At 41.7% G+C, this 21,551-nt stretch overlaps 1 protein-coding gene across 11 annotated transcripts in view; it reads right to left on the bottom strand.

Annotated features, from left to right (window-relative positions):
- Positions 1-21,551, bottom strand: part of mbpb (myelin basic protein b) — a 92,069-nt gene that overhangs the window by 7,079 nt on the left and 63,439 nt on the right. For 6 of the 11 annotated variants that reach the window (XM_061716320.1, XM_061716318.1, XM_061716324.1 and 3 more), the window contains exons 1-3: positions 7,576-7,834; positions 524-628; positions 316-342 (exon numbers count right to left, since the gene is read on the bottom strand). In XM_061716320.1, coding sequence (XP_061572304.1) covers positions 316-342; positions 524-628; positions 7,576-7,695 — 252 coding nt within the window. In that variant the 5' untranslated portion in view covers positions 7,696-7,834. Of the gene's footprint in view, positions 1-315; positions 343-523; positions 629-7,575; positions 8,131-21,551 lie in introns of those variants that run through there. The other 5 variants (XR_009771138.1, XR_009771144.1, XR_009771126.1 and 2 more) reach the window with 2 other exon arrangements.

The following is a 21,551-nucleotide window of genomic DNA, read 5'->3' as shown; positions in this document are numbered from 1 at the left end:
AAGTAGAAAAATCTGCCAGTGGAACAAGATTTTTTTGCTTGTAATCAGAAGATAAATCTTGTCTCACTGGCAGATTTACTTGAAACAGGTGAAAATGTCAAATAACAAGTTATTTTTCTGGTAATGACTCTTGTTTTAAGTGTAATGACATTTTTTGACTAAAAATGTGACATTTTAACTAGAAATAAGACAAATATTCTTGTTAAGATTTTGAGTTTTTTCCGTGTATAGTATCTCAGTATTTAAAAATAAATAAACCAATGCTAAATTCAGTGGAAAGTAGACAAATTGAATGTATTTGTGAAGCAGACTCACCCTAGACTTGGGAGGGGCAGGGGACACCTGACAGGAGTTAATGACAGACAGCAGACAGGTTTGGACAGAGGGACGTCGTAGCAAAGAGACGAACACAGAAGGACAGGAAGAAAGAGAAGTGAACAACATTGGAAGCACTGGTCTGAGACGTCTGATCTGATCTGTGGGTGTGAGAGGCGTGATGACGCCCAGGGAGAGCTCTACTCACGATCGTGCGAAAGAAGTGGACCACAGCATTCTCAGCTCCACGCTTACGTGGGGAGGTGGCAGAGGCTTTCTGGGGGCCGGGGGACAGAGCACCACGGAAAGAGCCCTGGGGGAGAGGAGGAGAGCAGCACCAGAGCCACGGGTTAAATACGCGGGGGGAGTAGGACTATGGAGGGTGTCGGGCCCAGTGGGGTTCAGGACAATAGTTATCAATGAATCAAAGTTTGGGATTAGATCAAATTTGGTTGGGTTGCCTTGTTTACTGATGTGTCAATATGTATGCAGAGTTACTTACCTGAAATACTGGTAAAATTTAAAATAAAATGTGTTTTCTACTGGTTAGCCATCATGACCTTTAACAATCAGTCAATACATTGATCAGCTGATATTTGTGTTTAATTAGGGACCTGTTTGAGCTTTGAAGGATGTCTATTGGTGGATTTATTGAATGAAAGAAGGATCGAACTGGAATGTGAATGTTTTTTTTTTCTTCTTCAGGGATGTTTAACTTCTTCTTCAACACTTCTGCAGAACCTGTTTTTAGTATTCAACCGGGTTATTGTGGAAACTTCTCTGCCATCCCAGCAGATTCAAATGTTATCAGTTTGTCTCTGCAACAGATGTGGAAGGGAGATGCTTTTCTCCATCTCCCGGAAAATGGGAGATGAGTTGGCTTTTATCACCTACATGCACGGGTAAGTACCAAATCTGGAGACAGATGGCTGGGTGGCAGCAAAACTGTGTTGTTTTTGTTTTTTAATTGAATAAAACTATTTTGCTTGACATTTAGCTTTAGTTTTGCTTTAGAGTCACTGTTTGTTCATATATGTTTCAAAAAAAGGTTGTTTTTTTTGTGTACATATCTAAAGGTGATGAATGTTGGCCATGACTCTAATCCCCAAAATAGGAAGCCTATGTGGGAGATATTGAGGCCATAAAGGGAAACGAGTGGACTTATGGGTTTGAGCATGGTTTGAACCATGTGGATCCCACTTAGTTTTAGTAAAAACGTACCCACCTCCAAACCCGGTAGGTCCCACTCAGAGTCCATATGGGCAAAGACAGGCAAGGCGGGTTAGAACCTGCTAATAAACCCACATGACAGCCATTCTTGTGCCCCATTAACATAAACCTATATTACATATGAGTGTCTTGCAGTTATATAAATGCCAGATGGGTTGAATTCTTTTTCTTTGCTTTTGTAAAATGTATGGCTTCTGTGCAATCCCCCCCGTTAACTGTTCTGAGCCAGATCTTTACCCACGAGTCGCTGAAAAGGAATTTAAATGGTACAAATGAGCAGTTAAAGCTGCCAGGATCGTTTTGTTGGTGGGTTTAGCTTAACTAAGAAATAAAAGACTCATTATCTTTAATTGAAAAGCCCAATACTTTTTGGTTTTCATATTCTCCAACAACTGAATCTGAAACACTCAGATGTTCATGAAAGATGAATGAACTGTTCTCTAAACTGAAGTAAGCAGCACAGAAAAACAATCAGAGAACAAATCATTTCCGTTTTCTGAGCTTGTTCAGTCTTTTCAGCTCATGATTTTGTTCATTCCTCTCTACGAACCTATTAAAGGGAATGTATTTGTCTTTGCTACTCGTTACATCTGTTTACACGGGGTCGTTACAAGGTCTCATTGTCTGCACAGAGACCAAAAGCAGTTCAGTTTCAGTGTTGGGGAGAGGTTTGGTTTAGGTTTGTGCAGAGCAGGAGTGAGTGTCCAGGAGAATCAGTGCCATGTCCTCTGAAGTCATGGATCCATGAGTGTGTGAGCGTCTGATTCACATCCATTATCCCGCACTTCCTTACATCAAAGGCGTATAAGGCCAATGAAAAGGGGGAAGCTTTCACTACAACCCCCATTACACGCTACGTGTAGGTGACGTGTGGCTGATGTCGCCTAATCGGACGTTTTATAGATGTTTTTGATATGTCCAGACAAAAAACAGAATATAAAGTGAAATAAAATTGCTCATACGGCCTTATTACACATCCAGTAGCAATTTCTCTGTCATTGACGTCAGCATGTGTACTCCAGCTCACCGCTGAATAGAAGCCGCTTAATGATGCCCTCTTCAGTTGTGTGCGTGTGTGTGTGTGTGTGTGTGTGTGTGTGTGTGTGTGTGTGTGTGTGTGTGTGTGTGTGTGTGTGTGTGTGTGTGTGTGTCTCCCACTGCAGATGTAACATAGGCGATGGAAAATGAAACAAAATGAAAAGAATTTGGGAGGACAGAACACCCTCGTGGGACTGCTGCACCTCTGTGTTGAGGGAAATATGAAAGGACGGAGGAAATCAAACAGCTCCAATGAAATCATTCGGAGACTGTTTCAATTTCAGACCGCAGTAGTTTTGTGAATTATTCTGTCACTGCATCTACTCTCCCTTCTCACCCCCGCTTCATTTATTTATTTTTTCTGTCTGAGGATTGAAAGGCCGAGAGGATGTGAAATAACGTCGGTTTCTGGCGTCTCCTGACATAGTGTTAATGAAACTGGAGCGCGAGGTGACAGCTGTGCATGCTAAGATTAGTCCTTGTGACAAAAAGCACTCAACTCAAATTTTATTGAGAGCTTAGATCAATACCCTTCTCATATTCCTTCATTCCCTGCAACGCTGTGACCTGAATAAGTTTGTCATTGAAAGAAATAAGCTTCTTTGCTTACTGGAGACTCAGCTCTGTTCCAGTTTTCAGTCTTTCTAAACTGAACACACACTTTAAGTTCAATTTAAAAGCATCTATTATATTTTACTATTTGTACACTGTGTAAAAGTTCTTGACATGAACTAGCTATTTGTTAGCGTGCAGCTACAGTAACATATGTTAGCAATAATGGAGCATTTTGCAGCTAAAAAGCTAGATTATGTTGTTATCTTATATTTCTCAAAGACTTCAATGAAATCACTCGACCCATTGTCCAAAGAATGTAGAATGTGATTACTTGTAACTGGCTAGATCTGTAAATAGCAAGTGCTAACTTATAAATCTACACTCCTCTCTTTCCCGTCTGTCATCACACGCTAGTACATTCTGTAAATTAGCATCTAAATCGGCATCTCTGGTAGTACGGATCCATCTGATTGATCAAATATGTTATTGTCAGTCTGAATTCATAGCACATGAAAAATAACACCACCTATTTTGTTTTTCTTTTGGTTTTGCAACACTGGTATTGCACCCACTAACATTACTCCTATTAATCGTGTAGGCCCAACAGTTCAATCCCAGAAATCAGTATTTCACCCAGCAGCTCTAAAGGCAAGGCAACATCCATCACAGCGGACCCTTTCCCCAAAAAAATCTTTATATTCAACACAGGGGACTTCTTTTTTTTTTTTTTTCATTGCCAAACTTCTGAGCAGCAGACATGTAGACCCAATCAATCCAGCAAACAAACTGTGAAGTTAATCTGCTGGAGCAACAAGACTATGGAGCAGTTCTGCTTGAGAGACAACCAGGTCTGGAGTCTGCACCTCCGTCCAACAGCAGTCTAGTTCAAGCTTTTATTATAAAGGACAGATTAGAAAAAAAACTGTTTTCTTTGCCAGTGCACAAATGAAATGGGGGCGGAGTAATTGGATAGGAAGTTAATAGTATTGGAGATAACCAGAACCATTGCTGATGGACCATTGCTAATGTCAACATGGATTGTATTTCTAAATTGTAAAGCTAGATCTTCAGCATTTGTTTAAAGGACTTCCTAAAAGAAACTTCAAGAGTCTAAAGAATTATTGGATTTTTATCAACACTATCAGTCACCTGCAGCTTGCATTTAAATTACTTTAAAATGCACCATAATCCCCAAATCCTTTGCAAATGTTGCTTTTATGACTAAATAGTAATATCCTGACCAAGACTTGATTATGAGCCCGTTTGTGCATCTTTACAAAGGCTAGATAGCAGAATAAGCCCTAACTTGACTTGAATGCATTTAAAGTTTGAAAAGTCGTGCTTCTCCCATGTTTGACAGAGTTCTGACACCTGTTTCATGGCTCTGATCCAGAAATCTCTCGGAGAAATCTCAAATAAATAAATTTTTCAGCCATGTGTCAAAAAAAAGAACCCAAAAAACTAGAGCTGATCAGAACTTAAACTCTCTTTTGGTAGATGAACTGCAAGTGTGTTCATCTGTTTTCTGGCTTTTTAATCTTCAGGCTCAGGCAGACAAGTGGATTCTGTCTTCGGCTCTATCAGAGTGGAGATAAACAGCATCTCTGCCGTCCAGCGGGGCCTCCTCCCATCGCTCCTTTCGGTTTGCAGTTTTTTTTCTATATTTTCTGCAGTGGAGTGGTTGTCTTTGTTGCAGCTAAAAGATTAAAGCAAAGAAAGAAAAAAAGGAAACAAATACACGCAGACACAAATCAGAGTAGGTGTTACCAGTTGTTAAGCGTTCAAATGCTTTGTCGTACATTTTACAACAGAAAAACAAAACGAGAGACAATCAGCAAATTAAAACAAGGACAGAGGGAGGGGTGATGTTAAAGAGTTTTAATCAAGCAATAATCCAAAAAAGCTTTGAACAGGATCAGATCACAAACGGTTACAATTATCCACGGCACAGTTCAAAGAGTTACAGGGCAGCAGATCCGCTGCTGGTTCACATCAACTCTGTGTGGACACATGAACCTGAGGTGAGAAGACTGATGGGACGGCGGGAGTCGGACCCCCCCTCCCTCATCCAAGACACTGGGGTAAGTTCTGGGTTTTGACGTGGAGCTGTCGCCTTACACACACATATACATTTCTCATTCCTGCACTGTATTATATGACTTTGACTTTAATGAAAATGAAGAGAACAGCAACTAAAAAGTTATCTCCAAGTCTTCTTTTCTGCTTGAATAGCTACTCTTTATGCTCCACTGTCCCTCCGCTTAAGAAATCATTATCTGCTCCATTGGGAACAAGCCATCAGCATTCAGAAGCAGATTTTTCTGCAGTTTCCTGAGACCAGCGTTTGTCTTTCCCGACACCGTCACACACCTCATGAAACATCTAACTCAGGCTTGTGTGGGAAACGTATGCAAATCCGAAAGACAGAAGACATGACGCGTGTAAGTGCCTCTGCACATGCCCAGTACGCATACGATGCAACATGGCTGAAATACAGCAAGCATGCATATTCATCATTAAGAAAGAAAGAAAACTCCCTAATGCTGCAGCCTAAGTCAGAGTATGTGTGAAAAAATATCTGTCTTCTTGATGAAATCTTACTCGCAGCAGAAAGTCGTGCAGTTTTTTTTTGTTTCTTTTTTTTTTTGCAAGAGGCAACCGAGGTGGGGCGAGCCTGTCATTTACTTGCTCGTAGTTTGAAGGCAAATCCTTGGTGATTATACATATTTGTACATGCTTGTTGTGTTTTTTTTTCTGTTTCAAGGAAACTCTCATTTTTCCCTGAATAGTTCAAGCAAAAACAGCGTCTGATCGGGAGATCGGGCTACGGCACAGAGCTGTCACGTGATCTTACTCTCAACACCATTTCATAGATGCTATAAGGCGTGGGAGGAATGCGTGTTTGCATAATATTCAGCGACTTCTCTGCAGTGACCATGACGAAGCCCCGTTATTAGTAATTTGCAAGGTCAGAAAAGACCGTTCGTCCTGTGTTTGCAGGACTATGTGACTTGCGATGGAAGAGATAAAACAAGAATACTTCTGAATAAAAAAAAAACAGCAACAAAAGACTTACACGTAGCTACTTTGGATGTGTTTTCAGGCTTGAATCAAAGACAGCTGGACTTTTGTCTTCATTAGAAAGAAAAATGTCTGTAAGAACCATGACAGAGAAGTCCAGCGGCCTTTTATCCAAGCCTTTGAGAGCTACAGTGACCTGGCTGCCCGAGAATCTACACCAGCACTTTGATTCTGTTGTGAAATCAATATTCAAGCCAATTTGGTGCTAAAACGGAGCTCTCCGTTTGACCTCCACCTCCGGAGGGCGCTGCTGAGCACTCTAACTGCAAGGCTGCGGGTACTAGTTGTTAACAGCTGTGGAAACGGAGCCAAGCAGTCCATCGTGTCTGGAAGTGTATCCCACTCTGACTCGGTGGACTGAATGGTGCCAAGAGCGCCGATGGAACCGGAGCCAAACTCAGCTTCAGCAACACAAGGCTCCGTCTCCTTCCTGCTGTCTGGCCTCACCAAACAACCAGGTTGGCATTTCTGTACTGAATGACATCCTGATGACGGTGAAGTCCAGCGTAAGGACAAATCAATACTGGATCAAACGCCTCATACTCACCGGTTGGCAACTTAAGTTTGACATATTTATGCGTTGACTTGTTTTGATTCCCATAAAGGGAATCATAAGCTTCTACTGTCCTAGAGTACTAATATAAATATATTTCTTTGATCATTTATAGCGTAATGTTGAAAATAGTTTGGAAAGTGACTTAGCAGACTGGCGTATTGATAACAGGAGCGAGCGAACCGCCCTGCTGATTTATCAGAGATGTCTCAAAATCACAGAGATGCTGCTGGAACTCTCTACAGATCAATCAACACCCTCAAAAAAATCCAAATAAAATCAATAACATGCCAGTAAGCCATCTTAAAGATAATTTCCAGGCTTTTTAACATCATCATGCCTCGTGTGAAACGCAGCCGTCCTCTAGTTTCACAAAGGCAGCAATATTTCAAACGGTAAAACATCACATCCACCAACATATTCAACGTAACTGAAGAAATGCCACTAATGTCAGTACCATTCAAATAAAAGATAGCAAAAGTTTGAACATGAAATGATTCAAAATCACAGCCTCTCTGTTATAAAAAACAGAAATAAACAATAATAATAAAATTAAACAAACCCCACCCAAAGTCATTAGCCAGTGTCAAATCATCAGCATCAATGTGGATCACAGGACAGTCAGACTTTGGATCACCACGGAAACGACAGTGAGACCAGTCCAGCGCTACGTAGTACGGTCACAGCAGGAAATATTACAACATGTGCTAAAGAAACTGACTGTTAAAAGTGGTTCTGGGAGTGAAATCACAAGCGTAAACTGAGATACATGAGATACACCTCGACTCCCCTCGCTTTCTCACCTTGCCCTTCCTTTTCTTGTCCCCGCCGAAGAATTTTCCGATCTGATCCAGGAGCCCGGGGGCCTTCTTCCTGCGGCCCAGCCCGAAGGCGGCCTGTGCGGAGCTGCTTGAGGATGCCATGCTTGCAGGAGCGGTTTAACTTGCTTTAAGTGAACAAACGAAGGGGGTCTTCGTCTCTCTTGGATGAGAGAATAAAAGAGTAGAGGAGGAAAAAGAGAAAGGAAAAGCGATGGGGAAGGCAAAATAAAAAGCTAGCCTATTCTAGGTCCTGTTCGGGGCTCTCCGACCCACAGTCTGAACCGGCTCCGCTGTGCTCCTGGATGGTCTGTAGCTCGTCCGACTCGGAGGGTCGCTCTTTGAAGGTGTTGTCCTCCCGGCCCGGGGCATCTCGGGAGAAGAGGCGGGCCAGGTGGGGGCGTGGCGTGGCGGCGTCGGGGTCAGCGCTGCTGGCCGGGGGCCAGGGCTGGCGGGGGCCCTCAGCGCCCGTGGAGTCAGTCACCGCCGGCTTCTCCGAGACGCGGCTATTGTTCTGCTCCGCATCTGCCTCGCCCTGGCCTGCGCAGAAACAAACAAGGGTCATCTATAGACGAGGGCCCGCATGGCACACAACAAGTCAGAGCGGCAAACAAAGGGCTCCTTTGACAGAACCAGAGCCCTTTCCTGCTGCGCCGGAGTCAAACAGAGCTAATATTTCACTTTTCAGATGGAAATAAACTCACCTGCAGGGACAGACAGATGTGGAAATGTGAGATTATAGACGTGTTATGGATTAAACTCAAGGCATATTTGCTTATAACCGGTTCTTTTATGAAACACTTCTTCTTCGCTCCTTAACAGTAACAGAAACAATAAAAGACAACTTTTTTCTTTTCCACATTTGACATATTAAACCAGGCTGGAAGTAATCCGTTTGACATGCTTTAGTGTAAATGTCACATCCATCCCAGTGTAACATATCCTGTCCCATCTGCCTGCCATGTCACGTTAAATGCTTTCCTTAAATCACGTCAAAATCAGGCCTGTTCAGTCATGTTTTTAACCACTGAAATGGAAATTCTCCCGTTCCACGTTGACAGCAATCCATTAATCTCGACAGCTCCCACAGTGCAGGACATCCAGCACATTCCTCCCACCAAAACAATATACACACTGTACAAACAGAAATGGTGTACAACTACACCAGCGGAGCTGCATGCTCATACTGGCCCAAACAGTGGCCCGTTGTCAGAGCTGCATAGTTATTCCAGGGGAAACAAAGGCCTGAGTGTCACTAAAATAACTCCTATAAGTATGGATTTTCAACCCGGTGCACGGTGAAACTTATCTGATTCGTGAGCCGGGAGCCCGGAGGCTGCCGTCTGCAGCGGCAGAGCCACTTCCAGCTCTATTCTGTGCTGAAATTTAATGATCTGTTATGATTTTAGATGCAATCGGTCCTGAGACGGCGTCTCCACTGAGTTTATGTGCTTGTTTATTCTGCAGGCGGCGTTGGAAGTCATTTATTGAGATAGAATAATATGATAAAGATGACTGAGAATGAGTCCCGAAGACATTATTGAATGATCAGAACTCAATTATTAATGCTTACGATGCATTTGTAAAAAACAATTTCAAAATATTGCATCTCTTTTATCCCGCTGGTTTGTATGGAGATGAGGATGAGGAGTGATGATGAAATGCAGCATTTGTTTCAGAGTAATTTTGCCTTCTAGATGATAAAGATTAATATTCATTCATATATGACAGACGTAATAAATCTAAGACCAGACAAAACTGGAGTTATGTCAGGACCTGCTTTTAATTTTGAATTCTTGAATTCCCTTGACAAATGTCATTCACACCACTAACTACTCTCCACACAGAAGGATGTGAAACCCGTCTTTCTCATCAACTGTTGATACAAGACAGGATGGTAAATCAGGATTTATAATAATCATTTTTAAAAGATATAATAATGTGGCCTTCTTGCTGCAGATGTGCCTCATTTCTGCTCCGTCCAAACTACAGAAAATACTCTCTTTTAAAACACTTGCTTTAAGCTGGTTGACATCTAGTTTAAACATGTTTTACAAATATTTTATTTCACATTTTCACAATAGGAATAGGAATGATTTTCAGAAATACCAGAAAAACACGACAAACAGTAGTGAAAATGGCAAAGAAAGACACAAAACTACACACTGCAAAAACTCAAAATCTTACCAGGAATATTTGTCTTATTTCTAGTTAAAATGTCTAATTTTTATCTCATTACACTTAAAACAAGAGTCCTTACCAGAAAAATAACTTGTTATTTGACAATTTTCACCTGTTGTTGAAATAAGTAGAAAAATCTGCCAGTGGGACAAGATTTATCTTCTCATTACAAGCAAAAAAATCCTGTTCCACTGGCAGATTTACTTATTTTAAGTGAAAATCTACTTGAAACAGGTGAAAATTGTTGTTTTTTGCAGTGATGAGTCCTTTTTTAAAGTGTAATGAGATTTTTTGACTAAAAATTAGACATTTTAACTAGAAATAAGACAAATATTCTTGTTAAGATTTTGAGTTTTTGCAGTGCAGATTCTACATTTAACTAATTAACTGGAGTGAGTGTCAGAATTAGGAGGTTTTCTTAACAGCATACAAAGATACTTCTACCAATATGTAGTACTAGCGTAGGATATGAGAAACAGCCAGACGGTGAACCACCGGTACTTCCAGGAACATTTCCAGCGTGTACCAGCAGTTTACCTCACATCATATCCTATGATGTATCGGGAAACCCGTCCCAGCAGTCGTGTCACTGGTTTCCAGCTGTGCCACAGCAATGGGATACTACTAAAAATATACTTATACACTTATTAATCAGGTCACAATAAGAGCTCAGTTGTCTAAAAACGGTAGGTAGCTGTAACTCAAAGACCTCCAGCTCCAGCTATGCACACGTACATTTATCTGGAGTCCACAGTTCATACATTTAAAAAAAGAGTCATTCCATGGAAGAATGATTCATCACAGTGGTTTTTCCAAATCAAATTTTAGATTAGCTCATATTTTATAAAAGTCAGTCCGTGGAAACACTAAAGATGATGGAAAAAGATTCAAACAGGTTAAGTTATTACAGATCCAAATCTCAAGTTACACTTCAGAAGAGTTAACAACTTTTCAAGAAAAGCGATGTCTAGATAAGATCAGCTAAAAGATGTCTACGGTGAAGAAAATATAATTACATCACCTTTTACATAATCTGGAGGTAAAAAAGCTAAATAAAATTAAACAAAATAATCAGTCAAGCTTATCTCAGTCAATCAAGTGTCTCAGGGACCGGATCTGTGTGTTCTCAGCTCTGTCACTTCCTACATCTGTACACTGATCCAGTCACTCACATTTAATCTATCCAGTAAAGACTTAGACATCTGTGGAAGAACTGGATGTTTGCCTTTTTTTATTACCTGTCTTTTCTTGATGTAATGGTGCATGCAAAGACAAACATTGATTTTCTGGCTTAAAAACCTTTTAAATGTGGCTTAAAAAACACAGAAATAAGAATTCATCAGCATACTGCTGTGCCGTCACATTTCTGCCAGGAGTTTGTTAGCTAACAGCGTGACCTTCCCGTCGCAGGAGCAAACACCGGCGCACGCTTTCACCCAGCAGCAGCAGAGAGGCTCATTAAGATAAATGATGACTGTTTGACATGTCGTATGAATTTCTGATATTTCCACTGAGACAACTCTGGAATAAGCTGATCCATCCCGCTCATTTAAGGTGCAAGTATGTACACAAATTTGCAAAAGTTTGAGGGAAATTTGGTTGTTTAGTTTTTAGGTTTTTCCTCATTAGGGAGGCAGCTAATGAGTTTTCCCATTTACTGTTTAAAATATGAAAAGCTGCTGTCGTCCGCTGTGGCTCAAACCATTAAAGTAATCACTCTAGTGTCAACCGTATCTGCTTACAACAAGGACTCTGGAATCTAATTGAAGTCATCATTTCTTTTACTAGAAGTTAAATTACTTTTTTTAAACCCCCACGGATGGGAATAAACAAAGAGGAATAAATAAAGAGAGCTGTTGTGTTTGCGGTCTTTCGTGGCCTCCCCACGAGACCTGTTAAATTTCCATCATCCATCATTTGTTGTTCTTTTCCCAGCCCGGCGGCGCTGACACGCACAACTAGAATACCAATAAAACTCAAATTGCAGAGAGGCAAACATCCTGACTGGGATTAACTTTAAACACACATTCATAATGCGTGTGTGTAATAACTGCGTGCACGTCGCCCGTGTTCGGTCGTAAAACGGTCAAGTCAGGCCTTTAACGCGCTGCACACAAACCGACCAGGTAGGACTGTAGATCGGCGCCTCTCTGATTACTGAACTAATGTGCCGACATGTTACGCTAATCAGAAAACACTTTCCAAACCGTTCTCTTGTGGAAAAAACAACAACCAACAAATTAGTAATTTCCCCCTGATTAATGACGGAGAACGATGGCTCAGTAGCAGCTTTTTTATCATTGTCTTCATCTTTTTCGTGATTTCAGTGGATCTGTCCTCAGGTTAGACATATTTCAGACCTGCACGGTGAAGATAAGGCTGTTGTTGGTGTTTGTGCACCATATAACTGCTGGTGCTGCAGATGTGCTCTGATTATCAATGATTCAACGATCAATCTGTTACACCGCCAATAGAAATAGTGTGTGAAAATACTGGTTTGCTGCAATAATGTGCCATAAAATGTTATTTGATCTTCTTAAAAGAAACAATAGTAGGTGAACACAACGTACTTAATTTGATAAAAACAAACAATTTATTTGACAGTCAGACGACTTACTTTCATGAGAGCTATTCGGAGTCAGCAATTGGTATACTTGTTATCTAATTAATGAAATGGGTTCAGGCCATTTAGAGCTATTCTGTTTGATGAAAGACACTCAAATTTTAAAGTTTGCTCATCACATGAGGCATCTGCTAAACACGCTAATGATCACTGACTGTCAATCTGCATAAAGCTGGAAAAGGTTGCGGCATCAATCTGTACCAAGTTCAAGTGTCAGTTAATAATATAAACTGTGATTTATCCAAAATGACTGCAAAGCACAAAGCAGAATGCTCAATGAGGTAGAGGAGAACCCAAGAGTAAAATGCTGGGAGACTTTGAACAAGGTATCCTTGGAAGGACCTCCATGGTTGGACCTCCATGGAGGACGTTGACCGTTCTCAAAGTTCAAAGTTTACCACAATATCCGGAATGATAATATCAGGATTGCTTTCCAGATGAATTACAGTATTAGTTGAGTGATGCAGATGGACACTAACCATGAGTATGCCATCTATCCCAGAGCTTAATCATACGGAGATGCTGAGGAATGACCTTTAGAGAGCCGTTACCAGATACCCTCCAGATGTGTCTGAGCACATCTACAGAGAAATGGTCAAAACTTCCACCTGAACAGGTCCGAACTAAAGTGTCCAGTTGAAGTTACTGCTGCTAATTTGGAGCATTTATTAACTCCTAACTAACTAATTGACTAACTAACTAACTATTCACTTACTTTCCCATCCAGCAATGTGAATGTTTAATGTGTGTGTTAAATAAAGACAGAAATACATTGTTTGTGTGTTATTGGCCTAGGGGATTCCTCTTTTTCTATCATTGTGGCTTAAGAGAAGATCAGATCATTTAAGGGCAAATACATTAAGAAACCTGGTACAGTTATACTCCATAGAGTCCAAATATATATTTATGTTCTTGGCATTGTAAATATCAATTAACAAATCAAACTCATCAATCCTTAACTATGGCCATGAACTGTGACCAAAACAAGTCTGCAAGTATAAGTTGGAAATGTGTCATTGAAGAGGGTGTTGATGAACTCAGTGGAGAGATCACATATCGTGGTTATTCAGCCAGAAGGAGAAGAGGATGATCAAGAGCTGTTTAAGCACCTGCCCTGGTGACCTGGTTCCAGATAAACGGGAAATTGATGGTTGTGATTGATGAAACGGGGGAGCAGCTGCCACTGTGAGGCTCCAGAAGGCCATGGGTTCACTGTTTAGTTCTCTTTGTTGGCAGCGAGCTGTGGCCCTACACTTCCACCTTCATATGGCTCCAATCTTCCATGTAATTGGATTTCATTATCCAGACCTGGCACAAGATGGACCTGGCGAGATAAGCTCAAACAAAAAGCTGAATAAACCAACACAGACATTTCTGCTCTTACGTGGAGCCTGGACGGATAATATCGAGACCATTTCTGGACATTAGGACGCTCTAGTTTCACTGGGTGGACATTTGCACTTCCCCGTGTGCTTTTTCTTTTATTTCAGGTAAACCCAGCCTCGATGTGTTCGATCAATCCCATCCTGTCCTGTCTCATCCACACATCAGATAGTCCCTTGAGTTCAATGACAGCTTTCATGAAGTAAAAAACACAATAATTGTTTTTGGGAGATATTCCCTTTACTTTTGATTATAGTGAGGAGATAATTGAGTTCATAGTCAGATTGCATGTCCCTCACTAGCTCAGACAAATATAAACACAAACACCAGTCTCCTGTGGGCCGCCTGCCCAGCACAGCTTGTAAACAATACTAAGGAGTAATTATGCTACGGTCTTATGAGCAGTGTAGAGGCTCGACCCTCCTGAGAGCTCGCTCACTTCACCTCGGAGCCTCCTCTTATGAACGCTGGATCTTTTTTCAGGGTGTGAAACAAACATAACGACAGTTTGTCAAGCCAGTCCATCACCGGCTGAGCAGAGGGGTCGATGGGCCACCAGGGGAAAACAGGAAGGTCAGGAGCTCATACACATGTTGTGTCAAAAACATTTCTCCAGATGCCTGCCTTCATTTGCACCGTGAAATACTGACCCCCACTCAAAAGTGTTTTTCTCTTCCTGCAACGTATGTAGCCAGGACACTATTACAGCTTCAGGATGATCAGATAATAGCGTGCCATCTCCTCTTGATTATCTCAGGAGGACAGATTCAGGATGAGCTTGTGACAACTAAAGTGGTGCCATGAGCAGATAATGCTGTTGAAAATTATAGGGGGAAAAAACTGCGTTTTCTGATCCGTTGGAAAACTTTAATTGCCATGCCCGGGACAATCAACCATCGGCACCTCTGTTTTCTGCACGATCTAGGTTCAATACGGAGGTCAAGACACCACAAATGCCCTCTTTAAAGTATTCACAGTAACGGAGAGGAGAGGGGAGGAGGTATGCAGGGAGTGGGCCTCAATCTCTACATTTTTTCCTCCTCTTCTTCAGTCTGAGGAGGATGTGTGGCCGAGCATCTAGGACAACAACAAGGACTGTGGTGTGACAGAGGCGCGGGAAGCATTCCTCCGAAAAAACATCCATCGCTATGTGGCCCGGGATCAACACTCCCACCCGGGTGCAAAAATCCCTCTGCCGCTGCATTCATGCTGGACACGAAGCTCCCACAGGCTCACCGAAAAATAAGACGTCCTCTGTCTCCGACACCCTAACTGGCATTCAGGACATTAGTCCTCCACAGATTTCACTGGAGGAGAAAAGGACTGCGGGAGAAGGACTCCCTGACAACCCCGGGCTTGTTCGTGACCTGCGAACCTCACTGTGAGTGGCAGCTGAACATGTGGGAGGATCCAAGAGAAATCCTTCACATGAGCCGCTGAGCCTGCCGATCAAGTTAAAAGTCAGATTTATTTTAACATCTTTCCCCAGATCAGATCAAGAGAATCAATGGATTCAAAACTGAGAAAGAGGAATTTTAACAGCTATTTGGAGCTTAGTTTGCTCTGCGTGCTGCAAAGCTCCATCATGCATCCAGCAGCGTCAAGACCATTTATTCAAGCAACGGTGAGGCCAACGCTGCAGCACCACAAAGCATGAAGAAAGCCCTGCCTTATCAGTTTTGTCTTTTGTTTTCTGAAAAAACAGTATCAATGTCTCATAATTCTTTAAACCCATTTTGATTATCCAGCTAACCATTGCCTTTACCCGCCTCCTCTTTCAACAATGTCTCACACGAAAGGAGCGCATCAGTTTTGCTTTGTGCATTCAGTGCGTTTAATGAAGCTGGACCTGATTACTTGGATATCCAGGTAATTGTTAATTAGGAGATTTCTTTTCTATAGCAGTGCAGTTCCAGCTCCATCACTCGCCAGCGCCGTGAACGTCACCGACAGTTATGATTCAGTTAATTTCAGCTGTTATAGGATTAACAGCATGTGACGGACGTCAGCTGAGTGGCACACAAGATGACGAATGAAACTCCTTCCCCTTCGCATTTATTCCTGGAAAATAAGGTGTTTTTCTCTTTTTTACTGACATAAAAGTCATTTTCCATCTGCCAACCTTCTGTCATACTGTAGGTGTCCTGCAGAAATGCAGACAAACCACATAACAACACAGTAACAGGTTAACACTTCATAGAGTGACTTGTTTAAAAAGCCAATAGCAGCAGTCACGATTTATTTTCTAAAGATTGTTCTGCGTTTTGGTAAACTGTATCAGCAACCACATGGCAGCAACACAAAATCATATAAAGAGTGTGGATCGGATCAGCTGGGATGGACCGAATTTCGAGGGTTTGAACCTTATACAGTTTGTTAAGATCAATTATGTTCACATCTGTGAACTTTCCACAAAATCCATCAGTCGGTTCTCGTTATTGAAAAAGTGAGAATAGATTCAATAAAACAAAAAAATAAAACATCTTCATTAAAAGTGCTGCCAATATTACCCAATATTACAACTCTGAAACGTAAGATAAAAGTGCAAACGCTGATAAGCTTTTGTTTTTTTTTGGACATGTTTCTCAAAGGTCAATTTATCATCTCTAATGGTGCCAAGACATTTGTACCGACGCCCAACTTCAATAGACTGATTGTTGGTGGTAACAGGATGAAGAGCAGGTGGAGTCTGTTTAAAACCGTCTTGGATACATTTATGTCCAAGAAAAAAGACTAACACCAGTTTATGAATTCGACACTATGGGGCCCTGATCAAGGCCCACCTCACGCAATCAGGAAGAAAGGACAGAGTCATCTGCAAATGTAATAATGCTGCGTACAAGCTTGACCATTTGACGCTCATGTGTAAAGCACAAATAAAAGAGGAGAGAGGATGCAGCCATGGGAGGAGCCAAGAGCATCAGATAAAAACATGATTAACTCACACCCAACAGTCAACTTTAAAGGAGGACTTCAGTGTGCCAGCTAAATTCATGTTTAAAGGGGTGGCTGTCTCATCATCCACACCCCTCCCTGACTTGCACGCAGACGGAAGCGGGTCCAGCTCATCAATGACTCAGCCCTTTATAATCTACTCAAAAGATTTCATAACAACAGAAGTCATTACAATGCATCTAAAGTCGTTAAGAGTCTTGGCAGACTTGGTTTTGGATGCAGGGAGTGAATCTTTCAAAAGGCTGGGGACCCGGTTGAAGCTGGAGGGACAGTGTAAAAAGGAAACAGCATATATCTGCCAGCTGGTCACCACGGTTACTGAGGATCAGGACACTTGTACCATCAGGACCAGGACTTGTCTGCATTTCCAAGTGCTGACTACTGGGTTGAATTAGTTTGTTTTACAAATTCACCCAAAGCTTACCCTTACAAGATCATGTCAGAATTGCATGTTAATCTGCTTGTTATAAGATATAATTACATATTTGTGGTGTTTACTTTTGCAAATTGACCGGCCTGTCTTTGCCATTACTGCGTCTGACTTCCTGCCAACTCAATCTGTCATGTGACTGCATGCCAAAATAAACTTGGAGCGAATCGATTGAGGAACAAAGTGGGCATTGGCTTCTTATGCGTTTTTTTTGGGACCACTCTCATGGACTGGAGGGGCCACTGTTCACATTGGCTAGCGTGCACAGTTGGACTGGGACACACTTTCTGGGCCCCAGTGGGTCCCTGGCGTCAGAAACAGCAATGCATGAGTCCAGCTCGCAGCCAGTTATACCCATGTGTTGACCAAATCATTCAAGTGGACATGCTACACAAAGCATATCTATTAATATAAACTCTGAACTGCTGTTTTATTTGAAAGACGTGGTTTAATATCAAAGGATTTATCTATTTTCTTGTGCTCAAAGCAGTAAGATTAAAGCCCAGGGTGTACTGAGCCTATCGATGCGAAGGAGGTGTTGCATTACATCTATGGTCCTTTGTTTGCTGGTGGGCAGTTGCGTTACTTCACCCCTGACACCGGCCTTGAAGGCACGTTGTCCTTCAGGGAGCTGCTCAGTCCTCGTAATTCCTGAGGCCTGCTTGTTCTCTATCTCTGCCATGACGGAGCAGAGGATCACATTTCCTTTGGCAGCCGGCATGAATGCGTGTTTTAGTGTGACTCAAGAATAATACAGCCAGCGAGGGTTGATGCGATTGGTACAGCACTCATAAATGTTTACTCACGCAGAGACACGAGAGGGAGAAACACATTAATTCATACACACATTTCAGCATCACATGGTCGATACTCTAGAGTAGAAAGCCAGCTGGATGTCTTGTCAAAAGCTTCTGATAAGATATAACAATTTCATTTCTTTTTTTATTGTAACAACACTAGCACAAGAAATCTGTTGTGTTAGTTTCAATTGTTTTAAGATAACGACTCAATCTCCGATACTCAAATATCACCAAAATGTAGTGGTTACTCAATATTGTCACTCACCATGACAGACCAAGAAATGTAACTGCAGCAAAGCACACAGCAGCTGATGTATTGATCTGGATACTTTACTACAACAACTACCACTAACTACTTTGAATGGCTTTGTTAGACAACTCTTGCAATACTCCCCTTCACATATAAGGCCTTTGTTTCCTAAATCCTGTTCACAGGGTTTGTTAATTTTAACACACTGCACGAGAAAATCAGATCAACTCAACGTGAGCTACAAAACACTTGAGACACAGTCAGTTTTTGATGGAAATTGATCCTGTGTTTCAAGTAGCAAATTTATACTCTGTTTGACAGGAATATTTAAAGCAGTTTCCAAAGTGGCATTATAACAAACCAATATTTGAGGTGGAAAATTGGCTTTCTAACTCAACCGAAAATATGAAACATAAAAAACATTTCCAAGTGCAATAATAGCATCGAACGGGTGGTATGAAGGAGTGAATGCACTAATGATTTCACAGTTTGCCTGCCAGCGAGTTTCAAAACACATGAGTCTAAAAAAAAACTGCCTTCATAAGAGAGAAATAAGAATAAAATTCAATAAAGCAAATCAGACTGAAGGCCGAGCTACTACTTACTAAATTCATGGTTTGTGTTGAACTGATCACAAAGAACAAGTGACTCTCACAACACAGTGCATGAGTAATTCACTGGCGGTCTAGAAGACCCTTATACATGGTTGATGGTGACACCATATACTGTATACAAAGAACTGCACAAACCTGCTGTGACATCATCCATGGGATTTATGAAAACTGCACCGGAACCAACAAGCTCAGAACTGATTTGAACACTCCTGCCTGACCTCCAACACAAGCTTTTCCAGAGTGGCTTAACTCAGGCCGAGCTATGAAGCCAACTGGTTACATTCATTCATTCACACTCAATTCTGTTCATCCGTCCTAATTTTTGAGACAACTGCAGCTGAAGCTGCAACAAGGTCAGAAGGTAGAAGGCCCTCTTGCTGGAGGGAACTTCTGTGGCTGTGGACAGCTCTGGGCCACCGAGCTGGTCACCACTTCAGCTGCCTGCTCCGGGCTTGCCACCTTTGCCGTCACGCCATTCCCGACCCAACTGGAACGTTGCAGGTGACGGCTGCAACTCTTGTGTTATCAGCTTTTCTGCCTGACAGATTCAACCAGACTGGATGTAAAGTAACAATAGCATCACAGATTAAATCAATTAAATTAAATTCACATTAAGTCAATTCAGTTCAATTCAATTGAACAATACTTGATCAATCCCCAATGGGAAATTATATAACATTTATATTAACATGAACTAAACTAAGCGAAAATATCTTATGTTGGGGGGGCAGAGTCAACTCCTGCTAATATAACATCATCCAGAGTAAGTCTTCACATTGACTGCGTTTACATGCAGTCAATAACTCTTTTAAAACCGGAATATTAGCAATAACCCGGTTTTGCACGGCCATGTAAACACCAATAACCCCTTTGAATAACCCGAATTTGCTCATATTCCGGTTTTTAAAAACCCGAATATGAGCCCCGGGTTACTCCTTTTAAAACCCAAATATTCGCCTAACGGAATATCCCGACTAAACGGAACATGAATTTGTTTTCTGCACATGCTCTGTTTGCAAGGAATCTTGGTGTTTTGATTCCAGGAAGTTCTTCTAAACACGGAGAAACACAAGACCACGCCACACTTTTGGAGTGAGGAGGAGACTAATCACTTCATAAATGTAATGAAGGATATGAACATTTCTGCATTTGTAGACGTCAGAAAGTACCGGGATAGCGAGATTTAAAAGAAGGTGAGTGAAAAGTTGCGCGAAGCAGCATTTGTTTTGAATTTGGATACAGGAAGAAGAAGCAGAAATGACGGTAATTGCGTCATCATGTTCTCCGTGCGTCGCTGGTTTGATCCAGATATCCTGAATGATTAATTACCATGTTTACAGGGATAACCCTGTTTGCTCACGCATGTAAACGGAATATTCTGAATGTTTCAGAAACCGGAATTTTAGCAATAACCTGAATTTTGACTGCATGTAAACGTAGTCATTGAATCTTCTAAGGAAACCCTCAGTTGTTTTTATAGCCAAGGACCCTCCAAAATATACAGACAACCTGAATGGATGTTCCTGGAGGACCCGGCGGATTATTTTCAACAATTGCTTCCTTTTCATATTGAATTTGTTGTTTTCCTCCAGAGGAAAAGACTCCAGAGCATTTGGTCTGACATGTGGGATGTAGCAGCTAGTGCTTTACTACTCTCTTGGCCGCCCATCGTTCCCTGTAGCGCAGGCCGAGCTGCTAACACATGCACACACTCGGTGATTGTCCTGCCAGATGGTCCAGGGCAGATGACGTTGTCTCCTGAACTCATGGGCACAGTGAGACAAGATCTCTGACAACATGACACACAAACACATAGCAGCAGGCATGCAGAAAGAGGGCCGGAGCTGCATGGAGGAGGTTATGAATGTGCTTGTGTAGTAACAGACACAGCTGTCGCATTTTGGAGCGATTAAGTCATGCATCTTAGATCATACCAAAGAAAAAACTTGAAAAGAAAAGGGAAAAGATTAGAGGAGGGAAGGCAAGAAGCGATAGGGAGGGGAAAACAGGGATATTCTGAACAATGGTGTCAAACCAAAGAACACTGGTCCAGTGATGGAAGCTGTCCTTTAACAATCAGAGCTTTTGAGGGGGAGGCGGAGGAGGTGCTTTACGTTGACGGTGCCAGGGCCGGTACCAGCTCGAGTCCGTCTCCGCCACGGAGACAAATAACTGAGCCACTGCACTTTTACAACCAAACGGATACATATTCTCAATTCTGAGCTGCATGCACCGTCAGTAATGACACGACACGATGGAAACTCGTCACACAGAAACAAAAAAAAAAAGCAGGATTTTAATGCTTATGTTACATCAGCCAATGGAGAGCTGACGCAGGTCCATTAAAGGGAGACAGAGCAAAGACGCATTTACCTGAATGACTGTAATAGTTCAAGTGAAATTTCTCATCTACAGCGATTATCTATTTGAATAAACATGACGTTTGTGACAGACTTGAATGTCCTGATCCTTGATTATCAAAGTATTCTTTGAGAAGTATTGTCTTCTTTTGGATAATACTGGAACAAGAAACCCATTATGCCCATATTTAGCCACATAGTTCAAATGAAAAGGAGCGCGCTTGCGAAGGCCAAAATCCATAAAAGAAATATAGTTAATCTGTTCATTTGTAACAGGAACAAATCTTTTATCCTCTGAATGATAATGATATTCAGTATTTAGATAAAAGGAAAAGAAAGGAGAGTGAGAGATATGTCAGTAAATG

Source organism: Cololabis saira, chromosome 3 (genome assembly GCF_033807715.1).
Source record: "Cololabis saira isolate AMF1-May2022 chromosome 3, fColSai1.1, whole genome shotgun sequence".
NCBI lineage: Eukaryota > Metazoa > Chordata > Actinopteri > Beloniformes > Belonidae > Cololabis > Cololabis saira.
The sequence above is the reverse complement of the archived record's forward strand: the minus strand, read 5'-3'. Positions and strand labels throughout refer to the sequence as shown.